Source organism: Cricetulus griseus, chromosome 2 (assembly GCF_003668045.3).
Source record: "Cricetulus griseus strain 17A/GY chromosome 2, alternate assembly CriGri-PICRH-1.0, whole genome shotgun sequence".
Lineage (NCBI taxonomy): Eukaryota > Metazoa > Chordata > Mammalia > Rodentia > Cricetidae > Cricetulus > Cricetulus griseus.
This window is the reverse complement of record NC_048595.1, coordinates 427662656-427689619: the sequence shown is the minus strand read 5'-3', so window position 1 is coordinate 427689619 and position 26964 is coordinate 427662656. Positions and strand designations below refer to the sequence as shown.

Sequence of the window (26964 nt, the reverse complement as noted above, 5' to 3'; positions counted from 1 at the left end):
ACCACCTCTCATACTTCCCTTTAGGTCTCCAGCTTTCAAAGAAGGGAGTTCCCTGACTTAGCACCCTAGAAGGCAGTGAGGAAAGGCCTTCCCGTGGAAATGACGTCAAATTGCCCAACATTCCAGCCGTCCTGCTGTAAATGAAAGTGCTGAAGAAAAATGCAGATGCTAATGGCAACTGCAGTGTTTGGCTGCTCCTCTAAGGAAAGAGAACTCTAGAACAAGACTTCAGGGGACGCTGCATCTTTCTGAAGGAATGAATAGATCACTAATGTAAACAGAAGGGATGGTTACACTGGCTCGTAGATACAATTGGACATTTTCAACTGGCACAACACTAAAACCAGTAATGGCAGAAGAAAGCCCTCATAGGCAGGTAGGGGGCTGCTGGATGGCCAGAGCTATACTTGTTAAAATAGTCCTTTTTCTTTCTTGAGGTTTTGTTGCTTCCATCGAGGCAGGGCAGAGAAGGCAGCTGGAGTCATCCCCAAGGCCTTAGTGAAATCTTCAATGGACAGGTGCTCCTAGGAGAGGACCAGAGGGCAAAGGTCACAGTCTTCCCCTGGGTTTGCTTGGATGACTCATGCAGATGTGACATATGATCAAACAAATGAGGAACAAAAGCTAACACTGTCATGAGCCAGAAAAGGGGAGGAGGAGGAGGAAGTGAATAAATAAATGACCGTGTAGTCAACCAGAGGCTTCTGCCTGCCATCTGAGTCTTGAAGTCAGGTCTCAGATCTTGGCTTGTTTAAGGTGCTTCTGTTATCTGCAGACTCCTGCTCTAAAGCCGAGTGACCCAGGCTGGGGCCTGAACTCTGCTAGGGCAGACCTTGAGCTCCTAGACCTGCTCCCACCTCCCAGGCACTTGAGATCACAGGCAAGTGCTGCCAGGTAGTTTTTATGTTGCTGAGCTCAAACGCAGGGCTATATTCTTAGCCCAAAATGGAAGATACTTCTTTCTTTGAAATAGGATCTTACTATGTAGCCTTGGCTGGCCTAGAATTCTGCCTCCTGAGTAGTGGGACTAAAGGTGTGCACTACTACACCTGGCTAGGGTGTGTGTGTGTGTGTGTGTGTGTGTGTGTGTGTGTGTGTGTTTGGTTAGTTGGTTGGTTTTTTATTTAACTTTATTTTATGTGCAGTGGTATGAAGGTGTCAGATCCCCCAGAATCGTAGATACAGTTACAGGCTGCCATGTGGGCGCTGGGAATTGAACCCAGGTCCTCTGGAAGAGCAGCTAGTGCTCTTAACCACTGAGCCATCTCTCCAGCCCCATGTTTGTTTTTGAGACAGGGCTTCTCTGTATAAGAGCCTTAGCTGGCCTCAAACTCAGCGACCTTCCTGCCTCTGCCTCTCAAGTGCTGGGATTAAAGGTGTGTACCATTTATGGGAAAAAAAAAAAGTATCTCACAAGGAAAGTATTCAAGGGACTGGATAGATGGCTCAGCAGTTCAGAATGATTCCTGATATTCCAGAGAGGATAGCAATTTTGTTCCCAGCACCCACATGGAACAGGTCACAGCCATCTCTAACTCTAGCTCTACAGTAGGGCTCTCTACTTGTGGGGGATCACATATCTGATGTCCTAAATATCAAATATTTATATTACAGTTCATAACAGCAAAATTAGGAAGTAGCAATGAAAATAATTCAACAGTTGGGGGTCATCACAACATGAGAACCTGTATTAAGGGGTTGCAAGCATTAGGAAGATTAAGAATTGTTGCTTTAGAGGATTCTACACCACCTTCTGGCCCCTGGACACCTGCATACATGTCAAATGCACACATACACATTAATTAAAAAAAAAAAAAAGTACTCAGAAACGCTATGTGGGGGCTGGCAAAGTGGCTTAGTAGGTAAGGTGCTGGCTTATTAGCCTAAGCACCTGAATTTGGTTCTGGAACCCACCTGGTGAAGCAGAAAATGACACCCCGAAGTTGTCCTTTGCCCACCATATGTGCTATGGCACTAGGCAGTGGTGGTGCACGCCTTTAATCCCAGCAGTCGGGAGGCAGAGACAGACAGATCTCTGTGAGTTGGAGGCCAGCCTGGTCTACAGATCAAGTTCCAGGACAGCCTTCAAAGCTACAGAGAAACTGTATTGGAAAAATAAAGAAGTTAAAAAAAAAAAAATGCCTGCCCTTCAAAGACAAAGGCATGAAGTTTGATTTGAATAGTCAGCTCTCGGTAGTAGTAGGTTCTACATGTATGAAAAACACTGTGCAGAACGTATGCAGACTTTACCATTACCTCTGAACAACATGGCATAACTGCAGAGCATTTACATTGTACTAATTTAAATTGAGATGATTTCATGTATATGGAAGGATACTTGAGTATTATATGCAATTGCAGAAAACCCTGCTGTTTTCTATACAGCAGCAGCATCTTTGTATTCTGGTACCCTGAGGGTCTGAAGCCAGTCCCCTGCAGACAGAGAAGCGACTTAAACTGTTTTCAGGTGAAGCTAACAAGAAAGCCATAGTGCTCTGATTCCTGGAGTCCTCACCTACATCACACCTGACTTCTTGCCTTGAGTGGAACTGCTTCAGGAGCACTGTGGCAGTTGCTTGCCCTCTTTCCACCCTAGGCTCGCAGTTGTTCTCTTATGCTTGCAGGTGACCAGAACTTCAGCATTACGTGTGTGTTTCTTTCTCTTGGTCTTCAGGTTCCTGACTAAAGACACTTTACGCCCCACCAACCTTCTATTTCCTTGAACATGCCAGCTGGTTATTTTGTAGGAAAGGTTTTTGCTTAGGGATGGTTAGAATCATCACTGCAAAATGCAGGCCTGAGGGAGGGAACAGTGTAAGAGGAGAAGCTACGAAAGGACAAATTCAGAATCCAGTTCTGCCTAGTAGCATACTTGGATAAATGACCCTGACTAGCTCATCCTGTGAGTGACACTGATGGTTCAATAGCACAGTGGAACTTTGCACTCCTAGCTTGAAGTAGCCATTGGGAGTCACTACCCACACACATACATGATATTTTAAGATGTAAGAGGAAACTGACTAAAGTGACCTTTATCCCTGAGCTCTGAGATGATAGGAGGATGGCTATGCTGTTTAAGGCTGCTAACTACCCACCAGACTCACTCAAATAAGAGCCAGATTAAAGTGGTCATAAGGTAGTGGTCCCTCAGTCCTCATCTACTTCCCTAGGCATTGACAGGAGCAGGGCTGGAACTGGTGGTGCCGTCTGTACTCAGAGGGGCTGAGGTTGGATAATTGGAAGTTCAAGGGTTACAGACTGAGTTCAGGGCTGACCTGAGCAACCTAACAAGACTGTCTCTCAAACATTCTGTTTTTTAAGACTGACTGGGTCTGGAGTGACAGCTCAGCACTCTTGTAAGTGCTGCTCTTTTGGAAGACTGAATTCAGTTCCCAGCACTCCTGTTGGGCAGTTCCCGGCTACCCAACACCTATTAACTCTAGCTCCAGGGGATCCAGTGCCCGATTCTGGCCTCTGCAGGTGCTTGCACATACACATTTTTAAAAAATAATTTACTTAACCTTTATTTTATATGCATTGGGGTAAAGATATCAGATCCTGGAACTAGAGAATAGACAGTTGTAAGCTGCCATGTGGGTGCTGGGAATTGAACCTGGGTCCTCTGGAAGAACAGTCAGTGCTCTTAACTGCTGAGCCATCTCTCCAGCCCCGCATATACACATTTTTTTTTTTTTGTTCAAGCCAGTTTCTCTGTGTCACCCTAGAACTCTCTCTGGAGAGCAGGCTGGCCTCAAACTCAGAGGTCCACCTGGCTCTGCCTCCCGAGTGCTGGGATTAAAGGCACCCAGCTTGAGGAATGCTTTGAATTTCAGCCTTCAAGAGGCAGAGACGGGTGGATCTCTGAGTTTGAGGCTCATCCAGTCTACACAGTCAAGGCTGCATAGTGAGACCCCAAACCACCCCCAAAAAGTTGGGAATCTGGCATTCTAGCACATGCCTTTTACACCAGCACTCCAGAGACAGGCAGGTCTCTGAGTTCCGGGCCAACATGGTATTTGCAAGCCAGCCGTGGCTGCATAGTAAGACTATGTCTATAAATGGATGGATGGATGGATGGATGGATGGATGGATAGATAGATAGATAGATAGATAGATAGATAGATAGATAGATACACAGACAGACAGACACTGGAGGGATGACTCAGTGGTTAAAAGCACTTGTTGGTCTTGCAGAGGACCCAGCTTCAGTTCTCAGCACCCACATGGTGGCTCACAACCATCTTTAACTCCAGTTCCAGGAGATCTGGCGCCCTCTTCTGGCCTCCAGAAGTACTACATGCACATAGTACACAGACATGCATTCAAGAAAAACACCCGCACACATAAATATTAAATCTTTAAAAATAAATAATTAGCAAGTTAAAATTTAAAAGGCTGGGGGAAATGACATCTTGGCACACTCCTGTAACCCAGAACTTGGAAGGTATAGGCAGGAGAGCTCTGTAATCCAGCATTTGCTTAGTATGTGCAAGGCGTTGTTTAAATCTTTGGCTGCTCTCCTGAAGTGAAGTTGCCCTAGGGGACATTTGTCTGACTCCCAGAGTGGCTTCATTGAGCAGCAGCTTAGAAAACACTGTAGATGCAGCGGCTTCAAGCTCAGGTGGGTGTGACATCCCCTGTTCCCTACCCTGTCATTAGGCCTGCCTCCCAGGCTGGGCATTTTCTCCACAAGGCTCCTGGGAGCCTTTGTAGTCCCCAGGTAGGGCAGTAGAGCACCTTGTTTTGGAATAGAGTAAATAAGAGTATCAGTGGGAGACAGCTGCTGGATGCCAAGTCTGTTACTGGAATCTCTTTCCCTATTTTTGTCCCAGCTGCAGCTGCTAAGACTGAGCTCTGCACATGGATCCACAGTCCCCTCCCAGGCCCAGTAAGGTGGACTTCCCAGCTGTGTCAAGACTGCTGGACTCTGACCCCAGCTAGATAGCAGGGACTGCTCGTCCCGATGAAGTTGCATCGCTCATGGGTCCTGCTCTTGAATTCTGCAGGCCTGCAAGCTGATTTCCAGCCTCACTGGGGGCCATATCTGTCTGCCTGTGGTTGATTCATCGACACTTCCGTTGCCCTGTTGCTGCTGCCTTCATGGAGACCCCCCCACCCCGCTCTAACTGATGGCTCACCATCAGAGTTTGGGGGAGCCAAAAAGGTCTGAAATCTTCTGGTTTGGCTTTTCAAGGCAGGGTTTCTCTGTGTTGCCCTAGCTGTCCTGGAACTCGCTCTGTAGACCAGGCTGGCCTAAAACTCACAAAGATCCATCTATCTGCCTCTGTCTCCCGAGTGCTGGGATTAAAGGCGTGTGCCACCACTGCCCAGCAGTCTGAAATCCTACTCTCTCCTTTCTCAACAAGATGCATAGTATATCCATGATTTAAAAAAAAAAATCATGCCTGGCAGTGCACATCTTTAATCCTAGCACTCATCGGGCAGAGACAGGCAGATCTCTAAGTCTGAGGCCATCCTGGTCTATAGCACATGTTCTAGTACAGCCAGGGCCACACAGAGAAACCGTGTCTCAAAAAAAAAAAAAAAAAAAAAAAATCAAGGGCTGGAGAGAAGGCTCAGAGGTTAAGAAACTTGCTTATCTTGCAGAGGACACAAGTTCATTTCCCATCACCAACATGATGGCTCATTACAGGGGATCTGATGCCTTCTGACCTCTGCAGACAAGAGACATGCATGTGGTGTACATACAAACATGTAGACAAAACACACACTCAAAAAATTCCTAAAAAATATTTTAAAAATGAAACAACACTTTTGCACTTGGGAAGCAAAAGCAAGGGAATCTCTAGAGTTTGAGGCCAGCCTAGGCTATATAAGGAGGCCCTGCCTATTAAAAAAATCTTAAAAAACAATCAGCTATTGACAGCTGATGTTAAATAACCTGAGTCTTCTTGGGCTGTGTTGATCCTGTCCTCTTCAGCATTAGCCTCCGTTTCAGCCTGTCAGCTCTCTGTTCAGGGGCATGCTGCCCCACCCCAGAAGGCTTCTCTTATAGCACATGTACTAGCACTCAGGACCTGGTCTGGTCCCCACCCTGCTTGCTGTCCTTACCCTAATTCTGACTGTGCAACTAGCTAATTAACCTCAAGCAAGTTACTTTCCCTCTCTGGGCCTTAGTTTTCTTCGTCTAGAAGGGATTTTTTTTTGGCGAAAGCGGGCACGCACTTTGTGTGTGTGTGTGTGTGTGTGTGTGTGTGTGTGTGTGTGTGTGTGTGTGTAGGTATGTGGTGTGTAGAAGCCAGAGGACAATCTTAGGAGCCATTTACCTTGTTTTTTTGAGACAGTTTCTCACTAGCCTGAAACTCACTAGTTTAAGGCTGGCTAACTGACAGGCAGTGGTGGCGCACACCTTTAATCCCAACACTCAGGAGGCAGAGGCAGGCGGATCTCTGTGAGTTTGAGGCCAGCCTGGAACTCCAGAGTGAGTTCCAAGACAGCCTCCAAAACAATACAGAGAAACCCGTCTCGAGGGAAAACAAAACAAAACAAAACAAAACAAAACAAAACCCTGGAGTTGGAATTATGGATGGTTGGCAACCACCTGGTGGGTGCTGGGAACTCTGAGTCCTCTGGTGCTCTGTGCTATTTCTCCACTGCCATGCATGGCATTTGATATGGGTACCAGGGATTGAACTCAGGTCCTTGGATTTCACAGTAAGCACTTGCTGACTGAGTCATCTTCCCAACCCTAGATAATAGTTTTCTTGACTGTAGAATAGGATGGTAGATAGAGATATGCATTTTACAGAATAACCCAAGCTGATCTTGAATTCACTAAGTAGGCTCAAACTAGAAATGATCCTCCTGCCTCAGCTCCCCAGTCACTGAGGTTATAGGTACGTTCCACCATGCCTACTGTTTTAAAACTTTTCTGTGTTCCAGAGACCAACTAAGTTCTGCCTCCAGTGAGAGCGTCCCAGAGCTTTAGGAAGGACATAAATGTCTCCTTGCTTTCTACAGTCACACAGGAGAAGAAGCCAGAAGAAACCACATGATGGAGCGCTGTGAGGCAAAAAGCAGGAAGGACTTCAATTATGCAGTCCAAGCTAGCTTCACATTTAGGATGATCTCCTGCGTCAGCCTCCTAGGTACTTGAATTGTGGGTATAAGCCACCATGCCCAGCTCATGATATGGTTTTATGTGTATGATGTATGTGCGTGTATTGTATGAGCACAAGCACACACCTGGGAAGGTGTATGTGACAGAGGTCAGCCTCAGGTGGCAGTCCTAACCTCCCACCTGGTTGGAGACAGGATCTCTTATTTTTTTCACTGCTGCGTACCCCAGACCAGCTGGCCTTGGGCTTCCAGACAGTCTCCTGTCTCTGCCTGCTATCATGATGTAGGAGCAGTGAGATTACAAGCACATGCTACCTCTAGCCAGCTTTACCTGCATTCTGAGGATTTGAACTCAGGTCCTTACCCTTGTGCAGGAAGTGCTTTGTCCATTGAGTTATCTCTGCAGCCCCTCAGACTATTTTTTAACAAGTTCTTCTTGCAGCCCGGGTGGCATGACAACCCCAAGCAGCCACAGAGGCCTGACATTGCCATTACCAGGGAGACTGTTGTACTGAGGAGCCCCAGTGTCCTCTGAAGTGCCTTCCTACCAAAGCACCCTGCAGCCTGGATGAGGCCTTAAATCGGTGGTTCTCCACCTGTGGGTCTCGATCCCTTTGGGGTCTCAAATCAGATATTTATAATTCATAGCAGCAGCAAAATTACAGTTATGAAGTAGCAACAAAATAATTTTATGGTTGGGGGTCACCACAGCATGAGGAACTGTATTTAGTTTTTTGTTTTGGTTTTTCAAGACAGGGTTTCTCTGTGTAGCTTTGAAGCCTATCCTGGCACTCGCTCTGGAGACCAGGCTGGCCGAGAACTCACAGAGATCCACCTGCCTCTGCCTCCCGAGTGCTGGGATTAAAGGCGTGCGCCACCAATGCCCGGCCAAGGAACTGTATTAAAGGATTGCAGCATTAGGAAGGTTGAGAACCACTGCTTCAAATGACAGAAAAACTCTGAGCTTTACTGGTCCAGGGTTTTCTATCTTGTGAATGACACAGTTTTCCCTCCTTCATGGTCCTGACCCAGTAATGCATGTCACCAGCTTTCTCTCCTAAACAGTCTAAGCTTTCTCCTTCACTAGGGGCCACATCCTTTAGGCTCCGCCTTCTCCACGTGAGCAGTGAGTCTCCTAGCAGGTGTCCCGCTGCACTTTGCCATCTGTTAATCTGTTCCTCACTATGCAGCCAGAGGAGCTTTTAAAAATGGGAGTTTGAGTCCTGGCATGTGGGCAAAAGCCTCTGATCCCAGTACTTGGGGAATGAAGGTAAAAGATTAGAAGTTCAAAGTCATCCTCTACTGCATAGCAAGTTTGAAGCTAGTCTGTGCTACAGGAGGCCTAGAGAGATGACCCAGTGTTCAGAGTACATATTGCTTTTGCAGAGGACCCAGGTCCAGCTCCCAGCGGTCACACTAGGCAGCTCACAAGCACCTGTAACTCTAACTCCAGGGGTGCAATGCCTCTAGCCTCCACAGGCCCCTGCACCCATATTCGTTCTCGTACCAGCACATACTCACACAAATGATTAAAAAAAAAATCTTTTTTGAAATCACAAAAACAGAGACCAAGCTTGGTGGCGCATGCCTTTAATCCCAGCACTCAAGAGGCAGAGGCAGAAGATCTCTCTAAGTTCAAGGCCAGCCTGGTCTATATAATGAGTTCCAGGACATAGAGAATCCCTGTCTCAAATAAATAAATAAGTTAATCAATTAATTGATAAAAATAACAAAAACAAAAAAGCATACTTAGTAGTGCATGCTATAGGCAGAGACAGAAGGATCACTATAAGTTCAAGGCCAGCTTGATCTACATAGTGATCAGCCAGGGATTACATAGTGAGACCCTACCTCAAAAAAATAAAATTTTAATTTAAACTTCAAAAGATGAATACCTGACTTCCACTGCTTCAGCCACAACAGGTCCCCAAAGGCACAACCCTCCCCCTGCCTCTCTCACCAGTGTTTGTCCCCAGCTCCTGTGCTTATTTCCTGGGCCTCTTGCCTTCACAGTTGCTGCTCTCCAGGAAGAATTCACTTTGCTCCCATAACTCAAGTTCCTGTCACCTTCCAGAAGGTGACCGCTGACTCATAATGTTCCTCCTGATGCCCATACAACCTCACCTTGGCTGCACCTGGCAGCACCTAGGCTCAGATGAGTGGTAATTGGGCTGCTCTGCCCTGTTCAGGGGGTGTGAACTGCCACGAAGGTGTTGTGCCCACCAAGGAATCCCCAGCACCAGTCCTCTTAGGGGCACAGTCGGAGCTCAGTTAGGTTTTTCCAGTACAATGGACTGGTCTCAGCCTGCTGGGTGTGCCCCACTCACCTCCTTCCTGCTGGGGTCCACGCCCTCAGGGAGCTCCTCTGCAGGCTTGTTCACCAGCTGCTCCAGGGGGAAGATGGGCAGGGGCCCAGAACTGAGGCTGGTGCTGGCAGTGAACCTGTCCGCCTTGGGGTTCATGACCTCCTAGGAAAGAAGGAAAACACACTTCAGCAGTTGTGGAGCTGCAGCCTAAATTGTCGTGCTCTTCATTCTAGGGTACTTTTTCCAGGAGTCCTCTCCTGGTTCTCCCTGTGCCCTGTTACACACACACACACACACACACACACACACACACACACACACACACACACACACACACACTCCGCTCAGTAAAACATATTAAACCATCTCCGTTGGACCCAGAGCTAGTCCCAGATGCCCTGCTTCTGACTATTTGATCAGGGATTAACTTCTCCATCTTCCCCACCCCCAGTGTGACATTTATGACCCTTTCTCTCATATCTGTTTTAAACTGTCATCTATAAATGCACTCAGCCTTGACCTAGCTGTCCACCAGAAGGGGCTAAGGAAGACCCACAGTGTCTCAACCTGTGATTGGAGGCAGCGGGAATGTCCCCACTAATTACTTGAGAGAAGTTGCTCTCAGGTCCTGATGTGTGAGGGAGTTAGCCCTGCCTTGTTTCTTCTGTGGGCCTGTGACCTTCTCAAAGGAAGGCTTGAGTTCACAGCCTCATATCCCAAGCCTACAGGTTAAACACACTCTGATAAGTGACAGAAAGAGTCACAAGCATTCTGCCTGGGGAAGTGCTTCCAAGGGTAATGGTGCCTACAGAGGTCACCTCTTCCCAAGGGCAGGCAGGCCATGACTTAAGTACACCAAACCACTAGGCCTTTCATTTAAAGCTTGCAGAAGCTTGGGGCGGAGGAGATGGTTTGATGGATAGAGCACTTGCTAGGCAAGTATAAGGACTGGAGTTTGGGTCCCTGGCACCCACATAAAAGCCAGGCAGAGTGGCTGGCAGTCCAGCATACCCCAGAAGCAAAGACAAGGGATGCCAGAGGCAGGCTAGCTACTAGACCAGCTGAACCGGGGAGCTCAGGGGTTTGCAAGAGACCTGACTCAGTAAATGAAGTCGAGAGCCATCAGGAAGACACTCACATCAGCCTCTGACCTCCACACACGGGAACACACGTGCACACGTACATACATCACATACACGTGAACAAGCAAAAGCTTGCATACTCCTGGGAGCCAACTCAAAATATTTTGGAATGGAGCCTTGAAATTTGCTAATTTTGTTTCTGGGTGTTTTTGTTTGTTTCTTTGGAGTCTGGGTATTTCTATACAGTCCTCCTGCCTCAGCCTCCTGAGCTCTGCAACTATAGTTGTTCATCACTATGCCAGGAAAAAAAAAATCTGCATTTTAGTATGCTGTCTCATGGGTGGTTAAAAAAAAATGGAGGCCATTTCAGTTGGAAATAGAGACACATGGGTGTTACAAGGACTTCCACAGGAAGAGAGAGGCGATGGCGGTGAGATAAAAGAGGCTGATGTCTTCTCTCTTAGCATCCTCAGCTCCCATAGGGAGGGCCACCTCCAGGCCATTCAGAGCTAGCCATGCTGCTTGCTCGGCTCTCATACTCACATCAGCAAGCTGGCCCCAGTCCCCAGAGTTTCCAAGCTCTGCCTTCAGGTCATCATAGGATTTGACGTTCTGCAAATAAAGTAAACAACAGATCAGACCTCCATCTCAGCAGCGGAATTAAATGGCTGTTTTGTTTAAGGGTGGAAAGAAGGCTGATCTGGGACTAGGTTGGGAGAGGGCAGGAGGTGGCTCAGAGTGAGCAAGTAAACAAGGCGGTCCCTCATGACGATGGAGAGGACAAGACCAAAGGGGCTGACATCAGAAAGGGCAGGGCAAGGTGGTTAAGTCGCCTTGCTCATCTGGGCAAGGGAATGAAGATGAGTGTGGGCTCCCTCGGTCCCTTGTGAAGCCTGTGCAAATAGCCACAGGCATTACCTACATCCTGCCTACTTAGCATGAACTCTGGGAAACTCGGGGGACCTGGGGCACTTAAGGGGAGCCCCAGCAGAGGACAGGGGAGGGAGGAAGAGTTTTAGGAGCCTCCTCCATATATAAGACCTAGGGCCTAGGACCCAGAGTGACACATCTGAGCTCCCTAAGTGAATTACGTTTTCTGAGAGAATGAATGAATGAGGTCCAGAGAGGCACAAACGAGGTGAGGGCAGGCCCATCTGGACGGTTGGGTTGGGGGATTGGAGTGATTGTGAGGCCAGGAATCCACACTGCTACCTTAAAATTTGCTTAATCTGAGGCTGGGAGATGGCTCAGTGGATAGAGGTGCTTGTCTCACAATTGTGAGGAATAGGGTTCAGATCCCCAGCTCTCACATAAAACAGCTAGGCAGGCACTAACAGTTTGCCTATATGTAACCTCGGCCTCTTAGCCTCTCAGGAAGTGGAGACAGGGGACCCTCCCACCCCCGCCCCAGGGGCTAGCTGGCTAGCTATACTAGATGAACCTATGAGCTCTGGGTTTACCTCAATAGACAAAAGTAGAGAATGATCAAGGAAGACACCTGATATGAACCTCAGGCCTCGGCATGCGTACATACACGTGCATGCATGCACATACACACACACTTGTGCTTATATGTACAGGCACACATAGCGCACACACATGGGGTCTCGGGAGACTTGTTTAATCAATCCTGAAGATGGATAAAGGGGGGGAAGTGCAGCAGATTTGAAAAAATTAAGTTCTCTGCCCTTAAATTCATTGTTTCTAGGAGTTTAAAACATCCAGAGTCACAAGCCTTGGGGTTGGGCCTCTGGAGGCCTGACGCACTGTTCCCCAGTAAGAGTACATATGTGACCCACTGTACTGAGGTGGCAGGGGTGGGGGGATGGGACGAGGAGGGTGGGGAAGGTGGAGAGATAGCTCAGTGTTTAAGAACACTGACAACTCTTCCAGAGGTCCTAGGTTCAATTCCCAGCACCCACATGGTGGTTGCTCACAAGTGTCTCTAACTCCAGTTCCAGAGGACCCAACTCTCTCATACAGACATACATGCAGTCAAAACACCAGTGCACATAAAATAAATAAATTATTTTAAGAAACCCAAGATTAAAAAAAAAAAGAATTTAGAGCCACAGAGATTGCCCTTTAGAGCAGCAGGCGTGTCCTCTGCTGGCATCGAGGACTTTCTGGGTTAGCCTGGAAGAACTGTCCTTTGTATGTGCCATCACATATGGCCACTGCAGGTGCTGGGCACAACTGCACCCTGTGAAGAACTGAGTCTTGAATTTTGTCTAATTCTAATCAATTTCCAACAGCTTTGTATAACACAAAACAGTACACTATAACAACACCCACCCCTGCACACCCCTACACACACACACACACACACACACACACACACACACACACACACACACACGCTTGCATGCATGCCACGTGTGCATGTTGCCAGGGCTTTGTGCATGCCAAGCAAGTGCTCTGCCACTAAGCTATGCCCACAACTTTTTTATTTTGTTTTTGTTCTTTGCTATGTCATTCAGACTGGTTTTGAACTTGAAATCCTACTACTTCCATTTTCAAGTGCTAGAAACACAGGCATGTCTTGTCCACTGTGCTTACAAGCCTTAGGGTTTGTTTGTTTGTTTTGTTTTTGCTGGTAGGTTGTTAAGACAGGGTCTCAACTAGCTCAAGCTGAGACCATCCTCATGCAGCCAAGGATGGTCTTAAACTTCTGATCCTCCAGCCTTTGCCTCCCCAAAACTGGGATCTCAGGCTTATACCATCATTCCTGACCAGTATGTGCCATGAAGCCACCTGGAGGGAGGGTATGCTGAACCATGAGAACTGGCGGGCTACTCACAGTCCACTTGAAGGGATCCCAAGCCAGGAACCAGCCTGTAAAGGTGGGGGGCTCATGTCCCTGCTTCACCACAATGATAGGGGTCTCGGGGTCTCGGTTTCCGGGGTGGGTCTTGAGGTATTCCTGTACAGTGATGGCAGCAGCCTTCTTCTCTTCCTCTTTGGCATGTTTCCCTATCCAGAAGAAGACCTGTGGAGAGCCCCAAGGTCCCTTAGTCCTTCCTGCATGGTGAGCAACATGGGCATTCCCCATGCCCATAGGCTTCACCTTAGCTCATTCCAACTAGGAAAACCTGTCTTTATTCAGCTAATGACCTTAAGCAAAACCTGTTTGGGCCTTGACATCTGGGAAATGAGTTTGGCCAGATGCTGCTCCTGAGATATTCTGTGACTATGTGGCACTCTGTTTCCCTAGAGCCCAAGATGCCTGACAACTTTCCTGCTTCCTTTCCTGGGAAATAAAGAAGTCATGGGGTGATCAGGGCATGCCCCTTTCTTTCTCCCTCTTCAGAAGAAGGAAGAATAGAGGCTCCCAGACCTTGATGTTCCTACCCTAAAGCCACTGGGGCCTCTTGGTGCTAGGAACCAAGGTGGGACGAGGTAGTTTCCAGACCTCTCATCCTACCTGGTCCCAGACATCCAACAGGAACACATCATCCTCTTCCAGGTCATCCTGATTGAAGTCGAAGATCTCTGTGGCCATAAAGCGCCCAGTCTGGTTGGAGCATTCAAAAAGTCGAGGGGTGATGACTTGGTTTTCCTCCTGCAGCCTGTAGAGTGGGCAGAAGCAAGCACGGGGCACGGAGACTTGAGAAACACAAGGACTGAAGAGTTGAAGGACTCTTACATGGTAAGGCCATCTTCTCACAAAATGTCCTGTCTGATGGCTGGCAAAAGGGTTCCCTCTTGTTTCAATAATGCTTCAAGAGACAATCCCCCACTGCTTTTCTGGACATGCCATCCAGGAGCTCATCCATGGCCCTGGAGAAAGTTTTTCCTGCTATCCTCCCACTGTCTCTCTGTACTCAGTACAGGCCCTTTGCCTTTAAACTGGAGGTTTGTAGAACATGGATACTCTTTAGAAAGGAACATTCAGAAAAGGGCTTGTGCTGTTGTCCCACAGCATTTGGGGCCTGTGTCAGTCTCTAGAGAAAGGGCCTGGGTTCTGGCACTTTCTTCCTGAAAAGCAGATAGCTCTCTCCTCTCTCTCTTTCTCTCCCTCCTTTTCTCCCTCCCTCCCTCTCTCTCTCCCTCTCGCCTTCTCTCTCTTTCTCTTCCTTCCTTCCTTTCTTTATTTCTTTCTTTCTAAGATTTATTCATTTATTTGTTATGTATCTAGTATTCCGCCTGTATGTATGCCTGCATGCCAGAAGAGGTACCAGATCTCATTACAGATGGTTGTGAGCCACTATGTGGTTGTTGGGAATTGAACTCAGGACCTCTGCAGGAGCAGGCAGTGCTCTTAACCTCTGAGCCATCTCTCCAGCTTCGATCTGCTTTCTTGAATACCTCCCCTTTTTAGACACATTCATGCCCAGCCCTAAGCACTGCACAGTGAGCAGCATGGATGTGTCTCACACCCAGATGCTCCAAGGGTATGCTGGTCCTCATTCAACCTGGGGACCCTGTCACAGAGCCCCTGTATGAGCCTGCTAGGGGTTATGGGAGTAGGAGGAGATGCTGGACTATCACCTCTTGGTGCTGCAGTAGGGCGCCTTCCCGCCCAGGGCCATCCAGAAGTTGGCTGGCTCCTGTCCTTCCACCACTACTTGTTTTTCTGTCCGAGAGATAGTGTCAGCAACCATCTTGGCCATCTCCCGCTCATCCCCACTACATCCCTAGGGAAGAGAGAGGTCATTATTGTAAGGAAGGCCAACCTTGGTGACACCCTCTTCCTTACCCTCCTGCTGCATTCTGCCAAAGCTCCTGGGTCTGAGACAGTCCTTCTGGATCAGGATGCCAAGCACACCCATGAGGGACAGTTTTCTCTCTCCCCTATCCTGTTAAAGTCTTAACGAATAGCAGAGAAGATGAGGGATGCACCCCACTCAGAGTAAGACAGATAGACAACAGACAAGGCAGGGAAAGAGCTGAGACAGGCAAGTCCTAACAGATGGGTGCCTCATATGAAAGGAACAAAAAAGGCTGATCCTGACCAAAAAAAAAAAAAAAAAAAATCAAAGAGACACAGAAAAGACCAGACCTACACAAGGAAGACTCTTGGGCCACCACAGTAGACCTGTGAGTGGGCCCTGATCATCAGAAGTCTCCCAGCTTTGCCCTGATCTGTTCTGTGACTGAGGGGTTCCTTGGACCCGCTTCATGTCATGGTGTGTCCCTCACACACCTTCCCACACCACAGGTAGCAGCAGGATGGAGTCTTGAGTATGAAGACATCATTGGAGTTGAGGGAGGTGGCCCGGGCTGTAACCTCAAAAGCCTTGGTGTTATTGGCACTGGTTCCCCGGACCTGGAACAGCCTTGTGGAGGGCACGGGCTCCAAGTTATTGTCTCGGGAAGTACCTCCCTGCAGGCATAAGGGGAAGGCAAGAAGACAGGGATGCAGGTGTGTGACATGATGACACAAAGTACACCCAGGGAGAGAAAAGGGTGAGGAGCCAGATGCAAAACAGCTTTGATCTTGACACTCTGCGGCTCAAAAGTCTCAGTGGCTGCTCTCCGCTGCTTTTGTGTCAAATCCAGGTCCTCTGCTGGCCCTTAAAGGCCGATGAAACTTGAAATGAAGACACAAACTATATTGTGTTCTTTCTGTCCTTCCATAAGCCCTCTGGGCCGAGGCCCCTGCATAGTAATCCCTCCTTCTACCGCCGTGAGCTCTCTAGTTTCCCCCAAATGTGTAGAGGTCCTCTGAATTCCTTCCCACCACATATTCTCTGCCTTCTGCCCACTTACTGTGTTTCTGCCTCCCACTGATGCCAACTCCCATCTCTGGCATTTAACTACGAGGTGCTTTGAGCTGGGAGTTCACTGCTTCGACAAAGCCACGTGAACTGTCAACTGTCCCCTCCCAACAAGTGTTCGGTCATGTCTCGCTTCACTTCCCGAGTTGCAAAAGACTATGTGCTTAGAAGGTTCACCATAAACAGATTATTGCTTAAACAGCTGCACGAGATGCCTAGATCATATTGTTGGGCAGGTACAGCAAATATAGCCTCCCCCCCAAAAGAACCCCTCCCTTTTCATGTAGCAGAGATTGAGAAGGGTAAATAACATTTGTATACAGTGAGGGTTCCTTCCCTATGGTTCTAAAACAAACATGCTGGTTTCTATCACCAAATTTCTACATGACAAGGGACCTCTCCTATGAGGAGCAAGCTCCGCCCAGCCTCATGCCCACCATACAACCCCTTCCCCATCTCCTGGTTGCCTCACTCGCCGCTCAGCAGCCGCACCTGATAAACCACCATGCGCCCCTTGAAGATAGACATGAGGTGAGGCGGCTCCTTGCCCATTGTGACCCGGATCTGCACTGGTTCATCGTTGTACTTCTGGTCCAGGATAACAGCTTGATAAGCTGAGGCTGCAATTTCATCCTGGCTGGCCTGGCTTCCCTGGAAATAAGCAAGGAGGAGGGATGGGGTCCTGAGCTTGACCCTATCCTCTGCCTCCACTATATTCCAACCCAATTTCAAGTATTTTATTACACTGTTTAAGAGTATGCAGGCTGCCGGGCATTGGTGGTGCCTTTAATCCCAGCACTCAGGAGGCAGAGGCAAGCAGATCTCTGTGAGTTCGAGGCCAGCCTGGTCTCCAGAGCGAGTGCCAGGATAGGCTCCAAAGCTACACAGAGAAACCCTGTCTTGAAAAACCAAAAAAGAAAAAAAAAGTATGTATGCATGTGTGTTTACATGTATGGGCTAGGCATGGTAGCGAACACCTTTATTCCCAGTACTCAGGAGGCAAAGGCAGGCAGATCTCTTGTGAGTTCAAGGCCAGCACAATCTATATAGTAAGTTTCCAGGACAGCAAGACAGGAAGACAGCAAGAGCTAAACCATGGGAGAGAGAGAGAGAGAGAGAGAGAGAGAGAGAGAGAGAGAGAGAGAGAGAGCATACACATGCCATAGTACAAGTCTAGAAGCCAAAGACTTTTTAGGAGCCATGCTCTCCTCCCACTATGTGGGTTCCAGGAATGGAGTTCCCAGCATCAGACTCGGCAGCAGGCACCTTTACCCACTGACCCATCTCTCTGGCTACCCAATATTTTTCTTTTGAGACAGAGTCTTACTGTGTATTGCTTGATGCCCTGGCCCTTGATAACAGTACTGGATGCCCTAGAATGAGCTTTGTAAACCAAGTTGGCCTCAAATTTAGAGATCTGCCCACCTCTGCCTCCTAAGTGCTAGGATTAAAGATGTGCACCACCACTGCCTGACTGCCTGGCCTTTTTTTTTTTTTTTTGGGTCTTATATATCCCAGGCTGGCCTGGAACGTGCTATATAGATTAGGATGGCCTTGAACTACTGATCCTCCCTTATCCACCTCCTGAGTGCTGGGATTATAGGCATTTGCCACCACACCAGGTGAGATACAAGGCTGAGAACTGAACCTAGGGCTTTGTGTATGTTAGGGAAGCACTCCACCAACTAAGCTACATCCCCAGCCATCCCCAAATCTGGCCTGGCTGGATCCAAAACCTCCCCATCAAGCCTACACTGAACACAACCAAAACCTAACCCCAATAGACTGTGATTCTTTCTGACCCTAAACCCAACTCTAATCCTTCCCCAGCCCAGCCCTGGCTCACCTCAAACCCATGCCTGACCCCAAACATACTCTATTTTTCCTGCTCCATCCTCAGAAAAATATCACCCAACTCACTCCCTGCACCCAGGCATCTGACACACCTGCTGACACACCTGCTGTGCTGCAGGTGGGATGGGGAGCTGAGCAGCTGTGCTGCAGGTGGGATGGGGAGCTGAGCAGCTGTGTTGCAGGTGGGATTGGGAGCCGAGCAGCTGTGCTGCAGGTGGAATGGGGAGCTGAGCAGCTGTGTTGCAGGTGGGATGGGAAGAGCTGAGCAGCTGTGCTGCAGGTGGAATGGGGAGCCGAGCAGCTGTGCTGCAGGTGGGGTGGGAAGAGCTGAGCAGCTGTGTTGCAGGTGGGATGGGGAGCCGAGCAGCTGTGTTGCAGGTGGGGTGGGAAGAGCTGAGCAGCTGTGTTGCAGGTGGGATGGGGAGCTGAGCAGCTGTGCTGCAGGTGGGGTGGGAAGAGCTGAGCAGCTGTGTTGCAGGTGGGATGGGGAGCCAAGCAGCTGTGTTGCAGGTGGGAAGGGAAGAGCTGAGCAGCTGTGCTGCAGGTGGGGTGGGAAGAGCTGAGCAGCTGTGCTGCAGGTGGGGTGGGAAGGGCTGAGCAGCTGTGTTGCAGGTGGGATGGGAAGAGCTGAGCAGCTGTGTTGCAGGTGGGGTGGGCAGGGCCTCACCTGCCAGATATACAACAAGTAGTGTTCCTTCTCTCCTATGAGGTAGGTGTAGAGCAGCAGGTAGCAGTCTCCACCATAGAAATGGCCCAGCCACTTGGAATCCACAGGCACCAGCTCTAAGTCCTCAATGCGCCACACCTGGGACAAGAATCAGTCCTGCATGAGGTCCCAACTGGGTTCCACTAGCCATTTTCCACCCACCTGCCCTCCTTCCCTCACTCACCTGTACTTCCCCACTCCCATCATCCACCATCTTCTGCTGGGCAGCTACTTGAGGCTGTACATGCATGGACATAGCATCAAACTTGACCTGTTCCACCCTGGCTGGAGAGATGAGGACACACCAATTGTCACTAGCTGAAGTGCCCCACATCCTCTCTACAGTTCAGAGTGCTGGATGGTATTCGTAGACCCACACGACACATGAAGAAACTAAAGCCAGACAGAGTCATCTGTCTATCAAGGTCACACAGATGGAGAGCAGTAGAGCTAAGTGACAGCTCCAGGCCCCTAAGGCACTGTCCTAATCAGTGGCTCCCAGGGAAGCCACTGAGGACAGTCCAGGGTCAAGAGCAGAGAGCTCTATTTAATCTGACTCCCTATAGCATTCAGACTTCAATCACTGCCTTGCCTCCCAGCTTGGCAGGAAGCCCACAGTGATGGAGGCTACAAGCTGTTCTCTCATTTGAACTCCTCCTCCAGTGTCTGGTACACACTCTGCCCTCAGCAAATAGTCTGGTGAGAAGTTGTTTGGTTCCCCAGGAGGCTCAACCCCATTCTGCATAAAAGACAAGTCGTTCAAATTCCCTTTTTGTGTATAACTCTTGAGTTTCTTTCATCCCCGGGGCTTTTGATACCCACGAGCTGAGAGCCAGGGAGAAAGGTGTTGGAAGAGGGGCATCAGGAAAGGAGGGCAGGGGCATGGGTTCTCACCCACGGAGCCCACTGTATGGGTTTTGCCCAGGCCTGAGGTCCGATTGGGCACTGTCCACTTCTGGAAGAGCTGCTGGAAGATGGCTGACTCGGCCCCGTCGTTCTGCACCTCAACCTGTGTGCTCGGTGGGTACTGCTTGGCTTTGATGAAGTTCTGGGAAAGTAAGGGGGCCGCTGCAGACTATCGACTCCTGTCTGCAGTCTCCACACCCCCATGCAAGCCAAAGCCAGATCCTCCTGGCCCCAACCCTGAACACATCCAGCCCCAACCCCAATGCTGACCCCAAACGTAACCCTACTAACCTACTCCAATCAAAGCCAGACCTGATAGTGTCTCAAACCTAACACTCTAACATCAACTCTGAATCTAATATTGACCCCACACCTAACTCTGATTCCAACAGATCTGACCTCCAGCTTAATTACACCTCCTCAATTCTAATTCTAATGCCCACTCCAATCCAACACTGACTGCAGACACGAACCCTGACTAGGCCCTGGCTCCAAGCCCACTCAATAGTTTTGAAGGAAGACTAGCCATTCCCTTCTCTGAACCAAGCTCTTGCATGGGGAAGAGACACCCAAAACCCTGGGGAGGCCCAAGATAGGCTGGTGGTCAACTCACTCATAGGCTGAGAACCAGGAAGCTGGTGACCTCAGCCCACAACAACAGGGTCCATCTGCCCCTAGCCCGGCCCTTCCAGAATCTTCCTTGGATTCTGCCTGGTGCTATCGCCTGTTCTGAGTCCTGTTCTTCTACTGCTGCTACTAGACCAGAAATTCTCAACCTGTGGGTCTCGATCTCTTTGGGATCACATATCAGATATTCTGCATATCAAATACTTATATTATGATTCGTAACAGTTGCAAAACTACAGTTATAATGTAGCAATGAAATAATTTTATGCTCAGGGGTCAGCACAACATGAGAAACTGTATTAAAGGATCACAGTGTTAAGAAGGTTGAGAACCACTGGGCTAGACCCTTTCCTTACCAGGGCCTGGCTCATGGCTCCCTTCCTCTCCTGCTCGTTAGCATTTTTTCCCTTCCACACGAAAATCTTCACGCCCCCCTGGTCCAGGATGTAACAGTCCTAAAGTCGGTAGAGAAAAAACTAAATGAGCCTGTGGTGTCGGTAAGGTGGGGGCTAGGCTGTGCCAGTTCTCCCCCTACATCTGCTTCAACACTTTGTAGGTGTCCCTCGCTTGGGTTCCTCCAGCACCTCTCACCTCATGTCTGAGCAGGTCCTGTGTGAGCGGCCGTGTGGCAACTTCTCTAACCACCAGGTTTCCTTCTGAGTCAGACACACTGCGGGACAAAGCAAGGCATGGATAGGAGGTGCCACAGCCAGAACACCCTACCCCAGCAAGGCCCCAGCACGCAGGAAGGCCCCAGCCCAGAACTCACTGGTACAGCTTAAGTGCAGCCTTAACCGCTGGCTCAACCACTGAGTCAGAAATCGCCGCCTTCAGCTCCTTGCGCTTGCCCAGCACGTGGTTCATGATTGCCATCAGCTGTGGGGAATCCCCTTCGCTCTCCCCATCCACCACACCCACGTAGGTGCGACCGCCGCGTTCCTGGTCTCGGATCTCTTTGGCCAAGGTCATGCCCTGCAGGAAAGTCACAGATAACCCAAGAAGGTTGGCAGTGGATAGTGTAGTAGTCCTGAATTCTACTCGGCAAACCCCACGGCACCCTGCACATCTGCAAGGGCTGGGTGGAGACAAGGCTTTTCAGGTGTATGAGGAAACGGTAGGAAGCCATGGGAAAGTAGATTTCCTCATAGGTGGGTGGGCAAGGGGTGGGAGTGGGGGAGGAGTAAGGGTGCTTTGGGATGGTCTTGCTGGGCCCTAAGTTTTGACATTGGTAGGAATCTGTGGTTTTCCTTCACGGCTTTGTACAAAAGCTGACCCTCAAAGATGTTAGAACTATACTCAGTGTGCTCAAGGCACATTCATGCTCACAGTACACACACAAATCCACAGGTGCATACCTATGCACAAACACATTCGCACACATGGCTCAGTTCCATGAACGCTCACACAAGCATGCATATGTTGTGTGCCAGCTTTCATGTACATGTACACTGTAGCTCTTTTTCAGTCCAAAGCCTCTCCCTTTGTGAGCACTTTGGAGTCCCTCAACCCTTGTGGCTAGTCATACCTGTGCTTTTGTCTCCAGCCTGGCTCTCGGCTCTCATCATAGGACAGACCCTCTTCAGATAGGCAGCAGTGCCCAGTTTCTCCCTGAGAGCTTCCCATCTCAGGAACTGGCCCTCCACTGGCCCTACTGTTCTCAAATATAAGACTTTGGATCCTCATCCCAAACAAAATGAAGCCCAGATTCCATGTGGTCCTCTCCCCAACCCATGTCTGCTCAGAAATCAGATGGGTGTACCATGTAAAAGACCTAACCCTTTTCCCCCAACCGGCTGGCCACACATCTTGCCTGTGAGACCTGCTGCCTGCTCATCATGCTCCTACTGGGCTGAAGGACTCCCTACCAGGCCACCTTCCTGCCCCAGAGCCTTTCCTCACCTCCATCTAATCCCCAAAGCCTCTCCCGGCATGCCTAGTGCCTCACTCCCCCAGCAACCATTCCTCTGGTTCTCTCTTTCCTATGTGGCTCTTTGAAGGGATGGCAGCTTCTGCCCACTTCATCCATTCCTGGATACGGAAGGCTCAGCATGGGGTCTGCCACGCTACAGGGACTATTCCACCTTAAAGGTTAGTCGCCAGTACGCACGGCTCTTCCTGCACATGAAGACGCTGATCCATGTCACTCATACCCAGAAGAACAAAAAGAGAAGCATGTGGAGTGGAGGTAGCTGGGGCGGGGGTGGGGGGAGAGCAGAGGTTTGACTGGGGCAGTTGACGCTGAGGCTGCTGAAGTAGGTGGGGCATGCTGAGTTACAGAGATGAGGTGCCCTGTCAGGGTTACCCGAAGTCTCTCCATGCGGTTACTCTCTGGCCCATTCCACTGGATGATAAGCTTGCCAAGGTCCAGCAGGAAGACATCCCCTCTGTTGAAACTCTTCCAGGACATCTCCACCTAAAGGGCACAGGGAGGTCCAGAGCCCACTGAGAGCCTCATCAGCATCCTGTCTAGCCCCCTTCACTCACTCAGCCCTGCTCAGTTGGTAGCCAGGGTCCCAGCTGGGCCTGCCCACCTCTCCAGCCATCACATTCCTCTTGCCCTTGACATGCAACAGTCGCTGGACGTCACAGGAGTTCGTTTCCACATGCTTCATGCCAGAAGCCACTCCCCCTTTCTGGATCCTGGGAAAGAAAGGAAAACTGACTCAAAGGCGTTGGGTCAGGAGTTATGCCAAGGTCCTGAGATGCCTGGGGCCCTCAGAAGCTCCGAGTGGGACAGGCTGAGGCGAAGGAAATACTTAAGGTTCAAACATCAAAGTTGCACTTGGCATCAGTGTCCTGCAAGCCCTTGGTTGGCCTGTGGCATGCTGTTGTACCTGACGCTGCAATGTAGGTCTTCCTACCCCTTACCCTAGCTCCCTGGCCTGCAGAAGGGTCTGCAAAGACAACCATGGTGATCTGGAGAGAAGAAAATGGGAATAAGGCCAGGGCCCCAGCCACAGGGGACTAAAGTGGAATAAGGGAGAGATGCCACTCAAATGTCTAGAGAATAATGCCAGGCTGTGGTACGGGCAGAAAAGAGCAAGACAAAAAGGGACTAGGGCTGACTGGAGAGCTTCGGTCTTCTACAGCGAAAAGGCAAATCAGCCCTGGAGAAGCCAGTGTTTCCATGAGAAAATCCAGTCCGACAGAATTTAAGACTTTTCTAGAAAAGGTTGAAGGCGTGGGTTGTTAGGGAAAGGCCTGATTAGAGAAGAGGGAACAGCCACCTGAGAGTTAGCCTGAGGGGTGGGGCTCAGTATAATAGCCCGGGAGCCTCAGGCACCTTGGGCAGCCCAAGACACCTAGACAGGAGCCAAAGTACAGAATTCACATAGCACAGGATTTTAGAAGAACTCAAGGGGTAAGTCAAGTGAAAGTAGACTCAGAGAGACGGGGCCCAGGTCAGGACAGCAGCAGAAATAAGGGTGGAAAGGTAGAGAAAAAAGAGCAAAAGCCATATGAGCTTCCCACAATCCCCAGAGCTCTCTTCCTGGCCCAGGTCACCTCCCACTGTCCAGTCTCATACAATGAGCTTTAAGTGTCCCCGACTCTTCAGCCCAGGTCCCATGTCCCAATCCCCACCTCCAATGACCAGTCTTGGAGCCTCCACAGCCCCAATGCAGCCCTCCTTACACAAGGCCTTGCTTGAAGTGGCCTCGGAAAGTCTCGCTCTCGTTGCCTTGGACCTCGCGGTGCTGGACAGCCCGGCCCTTCAGGTAGTCATCCATCTGTGTTGTGTAGATGGCAGCTGCCCCCTGCTCATCCTGGGATGAATTCTGGCCAATCCAGTAGTGGATATCATAGGTCAGGGTGCTGCTGGTCTTGTGGATCTGGGGGAGGAGGGCATCTTGTGTAGTGAGACCTGGGTTCCCATGGTCCCCTCTCCCATTCTGCATGGTCTCCCACAGACTTGGACCCTGGGCCACAGGTGAGCCTGTGCAAGGAGGCCTCTGGCCTACTGTCAAGAGCCCTGAGGACTGAAATACACACACACACACACACACACACACACACACACACACACACACACACACCAAATATATAATAATAATAAAAGGTGAACCAACTCAGAAGTCCCCTAAGACTGATTGAGTTGATGGCTCAAGAGCTAATATCCAGCAGGCTTTTCTCCCTGTTCAGTCCCCTCCTGGCCCAACCTACTTACAGCCAGGACTACATAGCAGTCACCATCGAAGAAGTTTCCAAAGGAACTGGAAGGAACAGGCACCATCTGCATAGCCTGAGGAGAGCAAGTTCACAGTTGGCATGGTGGCAAACATGTAGTCTCGCCTAGCTAGGATACTGAAGCTAGGATACTGCCTGGGCCTAGCCATTCTAGGCTGTTGTGTATTGTGCCGAGCATGTGGCTGCAGTAAGTTTGGGGATCAATACAGTGGTCTCCTGGGAACAGGACATCATCAGATTACCTAGGGAGGCGTGAACTGATTCAGGTCAGGCAGATGTCACAGGAGCTATCAGAACCACCAAGAAGGGAAGCTGACCAGGGCATGTGTAGGAGAATGGGCGTTGAGGATGCAGGGTCCAGCAAAGCTTGGGTGTTGCTTAGCGATAGAGTCCTTACCAGGTGTGGCCCTCAGTTCCAACCCCAGCAGCACAAAATACCCCAAATCAAAAAGATCAGAGCCCAGGAATGAAAGGTGGAGGAAAGGGATGGGAAGGAGGGGTGGGGGAGGGGTGGGGAGGGTGGGGAGGGGTGGGGGAGGGATGGTGGGAACTAGAGAGGAAATGGAGCAGAAAAGGACAAGGAAGTAGAAGAGGGCTAAAGGCAGATGAGGAAGAAATGGAGAAAAGGGGAGCAGGGAGCAGGGCTGGAACTGGCTTCAGGTGGCACCAGCATCTCCCTGAAGTGTGCAGAGCATGGCTGGAGGAAACTGGGCAATGCCAGGCTTCCTCTACCCTCCTGAATCCCAGAACCCCCATCCAGACAGGACTCACCTCGATTCTCCATATCTGTAACCCTGGAGTGGTGGTGTTGAGAGAGCCTTTGACTTGGGTGGTCAATTTGGTCATGGTGGATGAGCCTAGAGGAGAAGGCATGTGAAAGCCATGGCCATCAAGCTAAGAGTGCCCCAGTCTCAGACCTGAGGCCTAGAGGAAGGAGGAAGGGAAGCTGGCTCCCTAGCGGTGGTGGTAGGGTTCTTAACCACTAGAGTCTGGGCTCCAGCCTTCCCACCCAGCTTTGATGGTAACCTCTCTCATTCAAATGCCTACATTGGCTTGCTTAGTGCCCGTTACATAGCCAAGCACTTAAAAGACACCCTTCCTGGCCTGGAGAGATGTCTCAGTGGTTAAGAACACTAGGTAGATTTCCAGAGGTCCTGAGTTCAATTCCCAGCAACCACATGATGGCTCACAACTATCTATAATGAGTTCTGGGGCCTTCTTCTGGCCTGCAAGGATGCATGCAGACAGAACACTATATTTTGAGACAAGGTCTCATGTAGCCCAGGCTGGCCCTGAACTTGCTATTTCAGATTGCAGATATGCAACACTAAGTCCTGTTTTATGCAAAGAAAATCAAACCAAACAAAACACCAAAAGGGCCAGGGAGATCCCTCAGTTGGTAAAGTGTTTGCCCTATCTGCAGGATTCATGTTAAAACGTGGTGGTGGGGGCTGGAGAGATGGCTCAGGGGTTAAGAGCACTGACTTCTGCTCTTCCAGAGATTCTGAGTTCAATTCCCAGCAACCACATGGTGGCTCACAACCATCTGTAATGTGATCTGGTGACCTCGTCTGGCACGCACTGTATACATGATTGATAAATAAATAAATAAATAAATAAATAAATAAATCTTAAAAAACAAAACAAAACAAAAACGTGGTGGTGTATGCTTGTGATCCCAGCACTGTGGAGATGAAGACCAGCATATTCCTGTCTTGGCCAATGGCCTAGGTGACCTGGTAAACTTTAGGTTAGTGGGTGACCCTGTGTGCAGGGGGTGGGGGGGGAGCGTGGCAGCAGGAAGCAGCGAGATCGCTCAGTGAGTACAGCCATTTGTTTATGAGTCTGAGGAGGGGGATGTAATCTCAGAAACCCACATGGTGTAAGGAGAAAACTTTAACAAATTGTCCTCTGACCTACACACGTGCACCATGGTGTGCTTGCACCCCTGCATGTACACACACACACACACACACACACACACACAATATTAAGATTTTTTAAAAAGTGGATAATACCTGAGGAATGACACCTGAGTTTGTTCTCTGGCCTCCACACACAGATACTCATGTGTGAGCACCTGCATACACACACACACACAAAAAAAAAGAAAAAAAAAAAAGAAAAAAAGAAAGAAAGAAAGAAAAGAAAATTGTCCTTGAAGTTCATAGTGGCTCTATTCACAAGAGTGTCAAAAGTGTGTCAAAAGTGCAAACACAGCCTGGTCTCCATATAGTGAGCTCAGGACAGCCGTGAAAGGGGGGAGTGGGGGGTGTGGTGGTGATAGTAGTGGTGGGTGGGACCACAAATGTCCATCAGTAAATGAAACAGGAAGTAGTGTATCCATACAAAGGAACACTATTAAACCGTAAGATGGAGCACAGTAATGACTCACGTCCCCAACACAAACTGTGCCAAGAGAAAGGAGCCAGTCATAAAAGAATACATATTAAATCATCCCATTTACATGACCTTGTCAGACAGGCAAATCTGTAGGG

At 49.5% G+C, this 26964-nt stretch overlaps 1 protein-coding gene across 1 annotated transcript; it reads right to left on the bottom strand.

The window, feature by feature from the left end:
• Positions 1-94: 94 nt before the first annotated feature.
• On the bottom strand, positions 95-25312 carry Vil1 (villin 1). The gene is made up of 19 exons (XM_035441032.1): positions 25238-25312; positions 24447-24521; positions 23915-24111; positions 22813-22921; positions 22584-22694; positions 21051-21253; positions 20873-20951; positions 20638-20736; positions 19643-19796; positions 18933-19033; positions 18710-18847; positions 16681-16839; positions 15615-15794; positions 14960-15105; positions 13893-14037; positions 13269-13457; positions 11012-11080; positions 9408-9548; positions 95-524 (listed from the first exon to the last, which is right to left on the bottom strand). Exons 1-19 carry the CDS (start codon positions 25310-25312, stop codon positions 411-413), a joined length of 2484 nt encoding a protein of 827 aa, XP_035296923.1. The 3' UTR covers positions 95-410.
• Positions 25313-26964: the final 1652 nt, after the last annotated feature.

Coding starts and splice junctions, on each gene's coding strand:
- Vil1 (XM_035441032.1), bottom strand. CDS start 25,312: ATGACCAAATTGACCACCCAAGTCAAAGGCTCTCTCAACACCACCACT. Junction 11,081..13,268: donor GGGATCCCTTCAAGTGGACT/GTGAGTAGCCCG, acceptor CTTTATTTGCAG/AACGTCAAATCCTATGATGA. Junction 9,549..11,011: donor ACTGGGGCCAGCTTGCTGAT/GTGAGTATGAGA, acceptor CTTCTTTCCTAG/GAGGTCATGAACCCCAAGGC.